This window comes from Carassius gibelio, chromosome A1, assembly GCF_023724105.1.
Source record: "Carassius gibelio isolate Cgi1373 ecotype wild population from Czech Republic chromosome A1, carGib1.2-hapl.c, whole genome shotgun sequence".
In the NCBI taxonomy this organism is placed as follows: domain Eukaryota; kingdom Metazoa; phylum Chordata; class Actinopteri; order Cypriniformes; family Cyprinidae; genus Carassius; species Carassius gibelio.
In genome coordinates this window covers 28,508,480-28,521,475 of record NC_068371.1, presented here as the reverse complement: position 1 = coordinate 28,521,475, position 12,996 = coordinate 28,508,480, and the positions used below count along the sequence as shown (strand labels likewise).

The 12,996-nt window shown below is 36.0% G+C and overlaps 1 protein-coding gene across 4 annotated transcripts in view; it reads left to right on the top strand.

The window, feature by feature from the left end:
• LOC128017650 (nephronectin) overlaps window positions 1–12,996 on the top strand; it is a 38,380-nt gene that overhangs the window by 15,871 nt on the left and 9,513 nt on the right. For 2 of the 4 annotated variants that reach the window (XM_052603117.1, XM_052603098.1), the window contains 5 exons: window positions 2,179–2,271; window positions 5,804–5,896; window positions 8,648–8,767; window positions 10,449–10,568; window positions 12,236–12,370. In XM_052603117.1, coding sequence (XP_052459077.1) covers window positions 2,179–2,271; window positions 5,804–5,896; window positions 8,648–8,767; window positions 10,449–10,568; window positions 12,236–12,370 — 561 coding nt within the window. The remainder of the gene's footprint in view (window positions 1–2,178; window positions 2,272–5,803; window positions 5,897–8,647; window positions 8,768–10,448; window positions 10,569–12,235; window positions 12,371–12,996) is intronic. The other 2 variants (XM_052603113.1, XM_052603105.1) reach the window with 1 other exon arrangement.

The following is a 12,996-nucleotide window of genomic DNA, read 5'->3' as shown; positions in this document are numbered from 1 at the left end:
ATTTTTCCAGAGTGGGCTAATGTCTTTCCGCTTTCATGCAGTTTGAACAGGCTGAAAGTAGATATCTGTGTCTCTTTAATCTACTGTACGCACCAGCAGGATCTAGTCTTGCTTTCACCATCTGGGGTCCGGTGGGTTTTGAGTTGAAAACCCTGCAAAAGTCTTTAACTGTCATATGTTTGTACTCACGTCAGTCTTAGTTTTTGTGTGTATTTGTGGTGTATTCTTAGCTCCTCTCTCATTGTGAGAATGGCACCAGTGAGGACAATTAACAGCTCTGATGAGCCTCTATAATTGGAGACTCAATGAAGCTTTGGATGAAAATTAGTCTCAGCCGACGGCAGATTTGGCTGTGAAGCATGGCTGTGTTCTGCTGTAAGCCTGGTCGAGTTTGGTCCAGTCTAATGTCACAGGGAGGGAGGTACATTACGGCGCACAGCAGCTGGTGTTTTGTCTTGCAGTGTACAGATCAAACTGTGCGCACACAGTCCCCATAGAAAGAGACTGCAGATAGAAAATATGTGCTGGACTGCAGGTGATAAAGTAGCTAGGCTGAATAAGGGACCTTTTTTCAGTTTTGAATAATTAGGAGGTTTTTTTTTTTTTTTTTTTTAAGTATGTTATTCTAAAAAATACAGTAAAAACAGTCAAATAGTGAAATTTTATTACAATTTAAGAGTAATTTGAATATGTTTTAAATATGATTCATTCCTGCAATATCAAAGCTGAATTTTCAGCATCATTACTCCAGTCTTCAGTGTCACATGATTCTTCTGAAATCATCATAATACGATGATGTCCTGCTCAGATATGATCAGTTATTATTGATGGCTCTTATTATTGACAATACTGAAAACCGTTTTTGTTGTTTAATACTTTTGTGGAATCTGTGATACGTTTTATACATTCAAATAAAAAAGTTATTTTAACAATATTTCACTACTGTTCTATTGTGTATTTGAGGAAATAAATTCAGACTTGGAGGGCATAAGAGGCTTCTTTCAACCTTTCACTGTATATATTTGATTCAAAATTTTCAACACAAATAAAAACTAAATAAACACAATTAAAAAAATAAAATAAGTATTTTTAGATTATGTAATGATAAAATGTTTAATGTCAAAACTAACCCTACTTTACAAAAAAATAAAAAATATATAATGCCAGTATTATACATATACTAAATACCCATACTGTGGCAAAAATAAAGCATACTTTAAGACTTTCACTAAAGAATATGCCATTTGGACATCTTTGAAATAGATATAATATGCTATGTTTTTTAAAAGATTAATACTAACCTGTTAACAGCAAGTTCCTTTACCATATAGGATGAATAAACTTATGTTACTTTTTAGGTAGTATTACAGTAAAATAATGTTAAATGTACAGTATCTTATAATTAACAGTGAAAAAACGTAAACTGACGTTCCCTGCATGACACTTTAAATTTGATGGTATCTCATTTAAGTAAATATGTTTTGTTAGTTTTTGATAGCAGTGGTGTATATTAAGGCTTTATGTTACATATAATGTTGTTAAATTATTGTTTATTGCATTTACTGTTGATTGTTACCATGATAGTTATTTGTACGGGTTTATTTTTTACAGTGTACTACTTGAATCATAATTTGATTTGCGTTGCTCTAATCCTTATCTGCCATACTATATAAAACAGATCAATTTCCTGTGTAGCAGCAGGGCTACAAACACAGACCCCTCATGAAACATTGGGAAGAGTGGGATTAATTTGCCTGTTTTTGTTTCTGGTTTGAAAATGGCAAATCCTTAATGCCTGCATATCAACTGAGGATGTTTTCCCCCAGTCTAGATCTTAAAGGTTTCTGATGTTGCACAGCTCTGGGCTGCTTCCCAATCCAAAAGTGAGATGTAATGAGTCATAAAGCAGAAGTGAGGTGGACCGTACACTCGCCATGTCCCAGGTTCATTAAAATGACCATGGCAAACAATGAATTATTTATGTAGGGGGCGAGCGTTCCAAAATAATGTTTTTATGGATCTCGCGCCACAATATCCTCAAGGTCTTATTATACAGACACTTATTTCCCACAGCAAGAATGGCACGAAAACTAAAGGCTGTTTTGTTACGTTTCCAAGTCTATTGCATAGACTCTGACATTTGTTGTAAAGTGATACTGATGATCTTTTCGCCTACAGCGGTATGTCAGCACGGATGCAAACACGGAGAATGCGTGGGACCCAGCAAATGCAAGTGCCATCCAGGTTATACAGGAAAAACATGCAACCAAGGTAAGTGCTAAAGTGTTTTTATTTTGCAGGTTTTTAAATGGATTGATTACAGTTCAACAAAAATCACACAAAAAAAGGTTAAACTGGTAAACCTTTAACATACATCTCATACATTACATCAGAAATAAACATAAAAACTTTTACAAATTTAGATTAAGATATATACTCACCGGCCTCTTTATTAGGTACACCTGTTCAATTGCTTGGTAACACAAGTTGCTAATCAGCCAATCACATGGCAGAAACTAGATTTAGGCATCTAGATGTGGTGAAGATGACTTTCTGAAATTCAAACTGAGCTTCAAAATGGGTAAGAAAAGGGGATTTAAGTGACTTTAAATGTGGAATGTTTTTTGTGCCAGACGGGGTGGTCTGAGTATTTCAGAAACTGCTGATCTACTGGGATTTTCATGCACAACCATCTCTAAGGTTTACAGAGAACGGTCCCAAAAAGAGAAAATATCCAGTGAGCGGCAGTTGTGTGGCTAAAAATGCCTCAGAGGAGAATGTCAGAGGAGAATGGCAAGACTGGTTAGAGATGATAGAAAGGCATCAGAAATTCAAATAAACACTCGTTACAACCAAGGTTTGCAGAATACCATTTTTGAACGCACAACACGTTGAACCCTGAAGCAGATGTGCTACAACAGCAGAAGACCACACCGGGTGCCGCTCCTGTCAGCTAAGAACAGGAAACAGAGGCTAAAATTTGCACAAGTTCACCAAAATTGGACAATAGAAATTTAGAAAAATGTTGCTTGGTCTGATGAGTCTCAATTTCTGCTGCGACATTCAGATGGTAGGGTCAGAAATTGGTGTAAAGAACATGAAACATAGATATAATAATAGATATATTAAATTACATTTATGCATTTACCAGACACTTTTATCCAAAGCGACTCACAGTGCATTCAGGCTATCAATTTTTACCTAACATGTGTTCCCAGGGAATCAAACCCCCAACGCTTGATATGGCAATGCTCTACAACTTGAGCTACAGGAACACACACACACACACACATATATATATATATATATATATATGACCTGCAACATACAGTAATATAAGGGTTAAATCACCCTCTATTACAAAGCACCAATTTTTCACATTATTTAAAAGCCTCTGGATGTAGATGTCACCTCTTGGCTCTACACAGAACAATGTATTGGCTCTAATGGGCTTTTGTATTGAGTCATATAGTGATTCAAGATGTGAGGTTTCCCTTAAGCAGATCATTTCTCAATTACTGCCCTAAGAACCCTCCTCCAAAAATAAAACAAAGCCGGGGGACTAAATTCTGTCTGCAGTTGTCTCATCAGAAGAACGCTGTCGTCTGACATAACCCCTGATTTAAAACAGCACATTTCCATTTGAGAGGAGAAGGCTGGGAGACTTAAAGAGAGGATTCTGTGCCCTTGGAAGGCAAAGGGAGGAGGTGTAATTAAAAGGGAGGGAAGGAAAGGGAAAACAATCCCTTTTGGAATGTGGAATAGAATCTTTTCGATTTCCCCTTGCGTCATGGTTTGATGTCAGGTCGATGAGATGACTTCTGCCTTGCTGCACGGGGCGGAAAAGTTGTCTCTCTTTCATGCGTTTCTATCAGCTTCGCTAGGCTCTTGTGGCAAGAGCGATTAAAAGAATCGGATGGTTTTTAGTGGTTTTGACAGATGATTATCATGCCCAGGGCTTATTTGTCTTGCATGTGACAGGTGCTGGTTAGCGAGGACACCTGGGTGGCATATTAAAACCATCAGTGCAAATAATCAAGCCTTTCATTTTCGTCTCACTCAGTGTTTTTTAAGACGCTAAGTGTTTTTATTGAAATGATCTGTAGCAAAACAATCAGCATGCTTATTAAATTATACCACACAAGATGTCCAATCACTTCTATTTCATAAGATATTGAAATAACTGCTAATATTGTTCATGATTTATTCCTGAGGGAAATCTAAGTTGATACTTTCACGTTTGATCCTAGCTATGCAATGATTACTGAAAGAAAGAAAATTGGTTTTACTTTACTTTACCATTACTTTGCTGATGTGTGGAATCTGAGCTATTGATTTTATAACATAGTCATATTCATAATTATAATTTTTGGGGGGCAGTTAATGCACAATTAGCATTGGCCTCCTTTGATCTGCTTCTTTTGTCTGCTGTTGCTCTTCACTGTAGCATCATTGTCATGGAGATGATATGAGGCAGATGGGCATCTTTGCCCAGAACAAATAAACTCATTAAAGCACTAATCCATTTAGGAGGGAAGTGACAGAGAGCTGCATTCGGCTCTCCGTGGATCAAATCAGTTTAATAAGATGCTAATTTTCAGCGGGGGTCTCTGTAAATGAGAATCTGCTTACCTGCTGTTGCCAAGGCCTGTCGGGAATCCATTATGGGGCATCAAGTATCGTAAAATACTTTCAGACAACAAGATAGATCTGCTTTTTGGTGAAAGCACGTCTAGCAACGTGTCCTTTGTGTCATTCTTTTTTTAGTCTACTTAAAACGCTTATTTCATTAAAGGAACTGTTCACTGAAAAATGTTATCATCATTTATTCACCTTTAAGTTGCTCCAAACCTGTATGAATTTATTTTAGCTGTTGAACACAAAAGAAGATATTTGATATTTCAAAGAATGCTGGCGACCAAACACTTGACTGGAAGTGAATAAATTATTATTTGGGTAAACTGTCCCTTTAAAGAGAGCTTCTGCTGTTTTAATATCACGCAATTGTCATGTCTACCTGACAGATATAACAAAAATAGATGTCCTAAGAGAGACTCTTGTCAAACTTTGCAAAACCATTTGGCAAAATAGGTAGATATCATGTGGGTTAGCTTATTTCAAATCGACAACTTTTAGTGTGATCGAACTGAACTCTGGGTGAATTTGGGCGTTTTTCAATTGGTTAGACTGAGAGAGCATATTGAAGTTTACATGAAACACATTCTGAACACCGGTTTATTCTGATCGCAGAAAATAAATATAGATACACTATAGTCTACAGCTCTGAGAAAGGATGAAAAATATCATGGAACGCTAAACTATGACTTTTCTGATGCAAGAAACCTTGACTAAAATTAAATGTAGTCTTCAGGGCAAACATAAATTAAAAACTGGAAAATGTAATGTTTTCCTTATTGTCTTCCTGTTGCAAAACCATAAAGCCCACATATGGATGCACAGTTTTGAAAAGCTAACAGTCTACATCATTAATGTTTGATTTTCAGCATGCCGGGGGCATAATAATGGTTGATGTGTTTTGAAAAACGCAGTTCATTTCTGTGTATTATTTAGCAGTCAGAAAGCCAAGCCTATCTGAGTGGATTATACAGGATTCTTTAACATGTCATCATATAATTAATTAGATTTATTAATATTTTTTTGTTTTTATCAAACTATAATGACTTTTTCCACATCAGACATGTCTCTCTACTGATATTACCAAGGCAATATGGGTGGGGAAATATGTTTTATAAATGTTTTTGTCCTGTGTGCTGTTATCTGTCTGTTTTCCTCACTCTTAAAGAAGAGCAGGGCTATGTTAGCCCCCCATTATGGCACAGTCACCCTCCCGTTTTTGTTCCCATGGATCACCAGCCGATCGCGGTGCCTTCGGAGGGTGAGCTAATCCTCTGTGTGTGATTTACCTGATGACCCCTCTGGCCCACGTGCATGGTGCAGTCTGCTTGCCCCAGCGAGACTGAATACTTTCCCTTTCGCAGATCCCCGAAGCCTCCACAGGCATGACACGGAGAAAGCCATGCATGCCATACACATAAAGCCTTTAAGAGGCTGTTCCCTTTCACCCTGCTCTCGTTCTCCTACACACATATCCTGTCTGTGTCTGTCAGTTCCTCTGAACTTCTAAAGCAGGGCATCTTTCATCTGCGAGCATTCAAGTGGCTGCCCGTCTGCTCCGGTCTCTTTCTCTCTAACCTTCTGCCTGTCTCCTCTATCTCAGGCCCTTCTCCAATTCCCAAACAAGTATCCTGTCACTCAAAAAGTGTCTGTCTGTCGTGTTGTTGTTGTCTGCTTCTGAGGTAATTCTGTTCATTATTTTTCATACAGATGTGTAGTTTTAAGTGAACTGACCATGGTAACAGTAGCAAAAAGTCAATGCAGTCAATTTTTTTTCGGGTGGTAAAATGATATGTGTATTTTTTTTTATTGATTCATATTATTATTATTCACAATTTTGATTCTTTCTGAACAATGTATACAGAATGGTGAAGGAGGAACAAAACTGCACACTATAATAATATAATATAATATAATATAATAATAAAAAAATATATAAGGAGACATTTAATACTACTACAATTATTATTTTTATTATCATGAATACCAAAGCAGCCATATCATGAATGAACACTACACTATAACACTACACATACTGATTAAGTCTTTAGTTTTCAGGATCTGGATAATACATAGGTATTTCTTAAAGAGATAGTTCACCCCAAATTTCCATCCAAGATGTAGATGCGTTTGTTTCTTCATCAAATTAAGCATCACATCACTTGCTCACCAGTGGATACTCTGCAGTGAATGGGTGCCGTCAGAATGAGTCATGTTAAAAGACTTATCTCAATTTTCTATTCATGCATAGATTTTCATTGCATTAAATTGGTTAAACTTTGAAATCAAGAGATGTATGGTGTCGTTGTTTAGAATATAGCAGTCGACCCTTGCTAAGATGATTTGGGAAGTGATTGTAGCTGTCCTCACCCACCTCTACTAATCATTCCAGCGGAGAGACCTCCCACCGGTGCCAATTACCGTTAATACACCGAGCCATTCATCTATTTAAATCTGTGCCATCTGTCAGATATAGACAGCAAGAGTTCACTAGAAAGCATTCCGTGCATAACCCTCCGCTAAAGATGGCACCATTCTCTCTGAACTGGGCCATGCCAAAGACACTCATGTACAGCCGCCAGGAGAAGCTATTTTCAGTCAGGGATCACGCTACGTCTCTGGCCTTTAAACTTGACTGTGTACCTTACAATATTGAGATCTAAGAGATATGTAGCCCAGCTGATGAGCCACGTGGCCTAGACTTTAGGATGGTCGAGCACGGAAAATAAACTATATCCAACCCTTTTGCTTATTATTTCAAATTAAACTGAAGTATTGCTTTGCCTTGGTAAAGAAAAACCTCTTGAATTAGTTCATTTTATTTCTAGCAATTCTCAAACCAGGGTTACTTATTTTGCTACTCAGTAATAGATTGAGAAGTGGCTAAACAATTAAACAACCACTTAATGTTGAGATGTTAATTGATAGAATAATTTATCAAGTAATTAAAATATACAAATTAATACAAAAGTGTGTGATTGAAAATAGAGTATTTTGACTTTAATTAAATGCTTTTTTCTACATGGCTTTATCAATGGCACAAAATTATTAAACATCTTTCTTTTTTTGTATTGATATTTATTAATTATCCTTGATTATAAAATTCCTACAATTTTAGATTCTTTGGAAACTTTTCAGTTCAGCACTGTATTGTTTTTGTATTAATATTATTAATATTAGATAATATTATTTATTGATTAAATTAGCTTTCATTGTTATAGTTTCTGCTTTCATTTAAATTTTAACTGAAATTTTAAATATTCGTTTTTTCCATTCATACATTTTTATTTATTTATATTAAATTCTTTTTAACTTTATTTTTAACTTTAATAATTGTAGTACTTATGCTTATTTTAAGTCAGTTAATTGCCAGTGATTTTTCATTTACATTTTTTTTTATTAAAATAATTTATAATAATTTTAGTTTAAATTGTATTGAACAGAAACGAAAATTTCCGCAATTGCTAAATAAATTATTACAGATTTGATGTCATAAAGTTATTGTTAATTGCTTTTTAACATTTTGTAATGGATTTATTTTATTTTTTTATTGATTTTACAAATTTATTGCCATCTTGGACTGGCACTGCTGTCCTAAAGTTATGTTTCAAAATAAAGTTGTCACAGTATGACAGTAAGGATAGTATTTAAAATCTAGAAATAGGTCAACAGCTTCCAATTAGAATTTGTTTAAATATTCAAAGTCTGGGAATGAGTTCTTAACTGACCTCTGCAGGGCTTCTGTGTGTCGGTATCAAAACCCAAACTCAGACTCCGAGTGTTGGAAGCTAAAGCGCAGGTTTGTGTCCCGTGGAGTGAGATGCTGAGGTGGGCCTGTCCAGACACGGTGGTCTACAGCTTCACCTTCTTCCCGCAGACACCACCTCACAGGCTTGAATGGATTGACCTTTCAGATTGGACCTCTGGTTTAAGCCTAATTCCTGTCCCGCTCGGCCTCCCCCTCTCACACGAGGATGCTCTAACCTCCCCCTCTCTCTTCTTCTGTCTGCAGACGTGAACGAGTGTGGCCTCAAGCCTCGGCCGTGTAAACACAGGTGCATGAACACGTACGGGAGCTACAAATGCTACTGTCTAAATGGCTACATGCTGTTACCTGATGGGAGCTGTGGAAGTGAGTCACATCTGGTTGTTTTGCACGTGGTGTCCAGTTGTGTCTAACGCTGCTTCCTTCAATAGCTCTTCAACGCTCTGCTTGGAAAGTATGATAGTGCTGCCCAGCAGGGTGAACCTCAATGTGTGTATACCGTTTCTACAAGCTAGATTTCCACAGGCTTTACAACAAATTATTTCAAAACAGCTTCACAAAGACAAACCAGTGGCAAATGCAACAATTAAATAATACATACAACATAATGTTTCATTCAGAGAAGAGAACAAAAAATAGTATTGTCTTCTGATTTTTATATAAAACTATATAATAAAAGTACACTACTTTTTAATTTTATTTTCAAATATGCAATTAAAAAAGTTTTTTTTTTCCCTAATAGAAAATATAACATTAGTCTTGTAAAAAAAATGCTTTATTTTTAATTTAATTTAATTTAATTTAATTTAATTTAATTTAATTTTTTTACAAATATGCATTTAAAGGGTTTTAATTTTCCTGCAGAAAAAAAAAAAACAATTATTTCTGTGTTTTTATAGTCTTTTCTCCCATACACAAATCATACGTAGAGCTCAGGGCATCCCTGAATCCTGCAGTGAGCTTTCAGATGACTCACAAAAAAAAAAAAAAAAAAATGATGAGAAAGCTGTGACCTTCAACCCTGCCAGTAAAGGCTAAGTCTTATTGCTGGCCTTAAGCTATTCTCTCTGCACCAAGTGGCCCGTGCCTGTGCTTGTCTGGTGCTAAATGTGCTTCCAAATGCCTGGAGATTGCACTCTCTGATAAATATTTTCTCACCTCAGCAAACACCACTGAATCACAGAGTTAATCAAAGTGTGGAGCGGCTCCTGTGACGTGGGTGGTACAGTGATCTTCAATGCTTGGATCGCACGTTATTGCATAGTTTGGAAAGGCTGGGTATTGGTCTGATACGAGTCTGCACGGGTCTATGCGTCTGGCTCCAGTTATTCAGAACTTCAAGTCATCAGATTGGAAAAAAAATGTCATATAAGTGTCAAATATTATGACTTGTAAATTCAACTACATTTTTACTATATAGATCAATATATACTGTGTCAGGATTAAATATCTAAAATAAAAATAATATTTAAATTCCATTATAATGGCTGCCTAAGTGAGTTTATTTATTGATCTATTACATCGTGCACAGGAATAAAGAGATTTTGCAACATCCATCTATCTATCCCCTTCTCATTTTATTTCCTTCAAGACTTTGGGGAATAACTGAGTTTTATTTTATTCACAGGAATGGTGAAGAGTGTTTTTCCCTGACTGTCTCATGGTAAATGGGTTGTACTGGGACGACCCCCTCGACTCTAGTTGAGAATGTGGAGTGGTGTTTCTCCGCAGGGCTAATAGATCACTGCACAATCTAATAACACAAGGTTATCTGCTTCACTGCCCATTTCCTTCAAGGCCATGAAGCTAAATGTGGAAAAGTGTGTTGCCTTTTCTGAACTGTGGCCTTGCACCCATTTAATGGCTATTCATCTTTTGTCTGTTCTCTTATGCCTGGCTGCTTATATATGGAACATCTGTCGGCGCATTTAGTTTTTCTTGTACGTCTTTTATACTTACAGTAAGCGGTTCTGTGTTGTGCGGAAAGTGGTAGAAATATGTGATTGTATGATAAGTGCTAAGTCTGGTGTGTGTATGTTTCTGTCAGATGCCCGGACATGCAGCATGGCGAACTGTCAGTACGGCTGTGAGGTGATGAAGGGAGAGGTTCGCTGCCAGTGCCCTTCTCCGGGTCTACAGCTGGCTCCAGATGGCAGGACCTGTGTGGGTATGTGTTCATGGGTAATGCTTTTCTGCAGGAGCTGATCACAGTTCACTGCTTTACTTACAGCTTTATAAGGGAGTCGAAGTTTCCTTGAGTTTTACAAATAAAGTTCATTGTTATTTTGTTGGAAAATCTTTCCCCCATTTCAGAATAACAATGTATTTAAACCTGTCATTAAAATAGCCAATAATTTGCTGTCAATATAAAGTGTCATTTTATGAATAGCATATACCTGTAGGCTTAATATATTTTATTGGTAAATGATATATAAATTTAATATATATTATATTATTTATAAATTAATAATTTATAAGTGTGTGTGTATGTATGTATTTGTTTGTATTTTGTTAAAATATTTATTTATTTATTATTATTAATATTTCATTTTCAGTCCCCCAACTGTTAACAGACACTAGCAATGGCATTCATTAAGAACAAAAAAAAGTAAATAAATATTATAAATAATAATACTAATATAAAATATTATATATTACATATTTATTTATTTATTTAAAGGTATATTTTTATTTCATTTATTTAAAGGTTTAGATTTAATATAATTATATATATATTACTATTTATATTATGTATTTTATATAATCATTATGTGTGACTATATAATGATATATAATACTTAATAAAACATTAATAATAATTAAATTCTTATATATTAAATTTTTTAATGCTTTTAATGACAGATTTAAATATATGCAGTATATAATGCTAGAGATTTCCAGGGAAGGAACAAACTGATAAAATGTAATGGTCTATGTTGAACTGCAATATCTTGAATTGTAATTTTTTTTTTTTTTATTTTTTTTTTTTGGTTGTCAGAGAAGATGACAAAATATTACAATTACCAAGTATAACAAAACATAGTCACTTTCATTTACGGCTGCGCATCTGCCACAGATCCTCCTTGACAACAGAGCTGTGCTTCTTTCTTTTTGATGCGGTAATTATGCTTTAAGTGCTTGGAAATTTCATTGTGGCATTCGTTAATGACTGCTTTAATGGCATGCCATAGTCTCAGAGACCACATCCTACATAAACATGTTTAAGAATCACATCTCAACCACACAGTTCACTAAATCACAAATGGAATGCAACAAACTGATTCCGTTAACCTGTGGCACACACATTTGTCAGGCCCCACTCTTTACATTTTTCCCACCTTTCTGCCTTTTATCTGGAGGCTATGAGGAAGGGACTGTAGAAAACAGTGTGAGTTTTCTGAAAGTGGACCATCAATCAGAGACTGACCATCTTAATGTTTCTCAGCACAGGTGTTCAAGTCTTCAGGTATTTCGGCAGAGGACTTTTATTGCTCCGAGGAGGGCAGCTTGTGTTAGATGGATGTCTGCACATGCACACTTAAGTGTCGAGTTTGCTGCACGCTGCTCTCAGATTCCTGCAGAGCATTCACTCTCCGCTTGATGCATATCGCAATTAAGCTAAACAGTAAATGCAGCATATGCCAACACAAAATATCAAAGTATGTAAGGAATAATAATGTGCAAAGAGCCAGTAAACATCTCAGAAATGAATCCTGACAGCATTATGCAACATATACGTTCATAGATCGTGAATAACAGTAGTATTGAATTTGACTGGAAAACGTCAAGAACCAGAGGAGCTTGTAATAGAGTGGAGAAATGTTTGTTTTGCAGATGTGGATGAATGCGCCACAGGCCAAGCGGTTTGTCCACGTTTCCGTAAGTGCATCAACACATTTGGGAGTTACATCTGCAAGTGCCATGATGGCTTTGACCTGCAGTACATCAACGGGAAATATCAGTGTACAGGTGAGCGGATTTGAGTCAATACAGAGGATGAGTGTGTCATTACATTCATTGACAGCCAGAAACCTTTCAAACTATGTGAATTACTAGACTTTTTTGATTTGAGGACTCTAAAATACTTTAGGATTCAGAAAACCTAACTCACATTTCTGCCAACCGCAGACATTTTGTGCCAAGTCCAGGTTTTAAATAATACAGGCCTACTGCCAGTTGTTTTTAACAACATTCAGTTTTATAAATGGGTAACAAGATCGATCTGTTCCAAAACTGAGGGAGTTGCCTGTACGAGGCATTTTCAGGTCTCATAGGTTTGCTTTCAAAAAGTGAGCAGTGTAAAAATGCATTGCATTGGCTAGCTGTAAGAAATTATTGCATGTATCCTTCACAAACAAAACATTCCCATAATGCACTGAGAAAAATGGAACATTATTGTAATATCTTGTTTTAGATCATCAAAAGAGCTTTTCTCAACCAATATATACACAAATAAAACAGTCATGTTTAATTATTCGCTTGTCCATTGGTGCATTTTGAGTGAGTCGGTGTCTATTTCATGCACACAATGTGGATAAACTACAACGGGGAAATATATCAGATGTGTGGATGCTAGTGGTGGTTTAGCAACATCG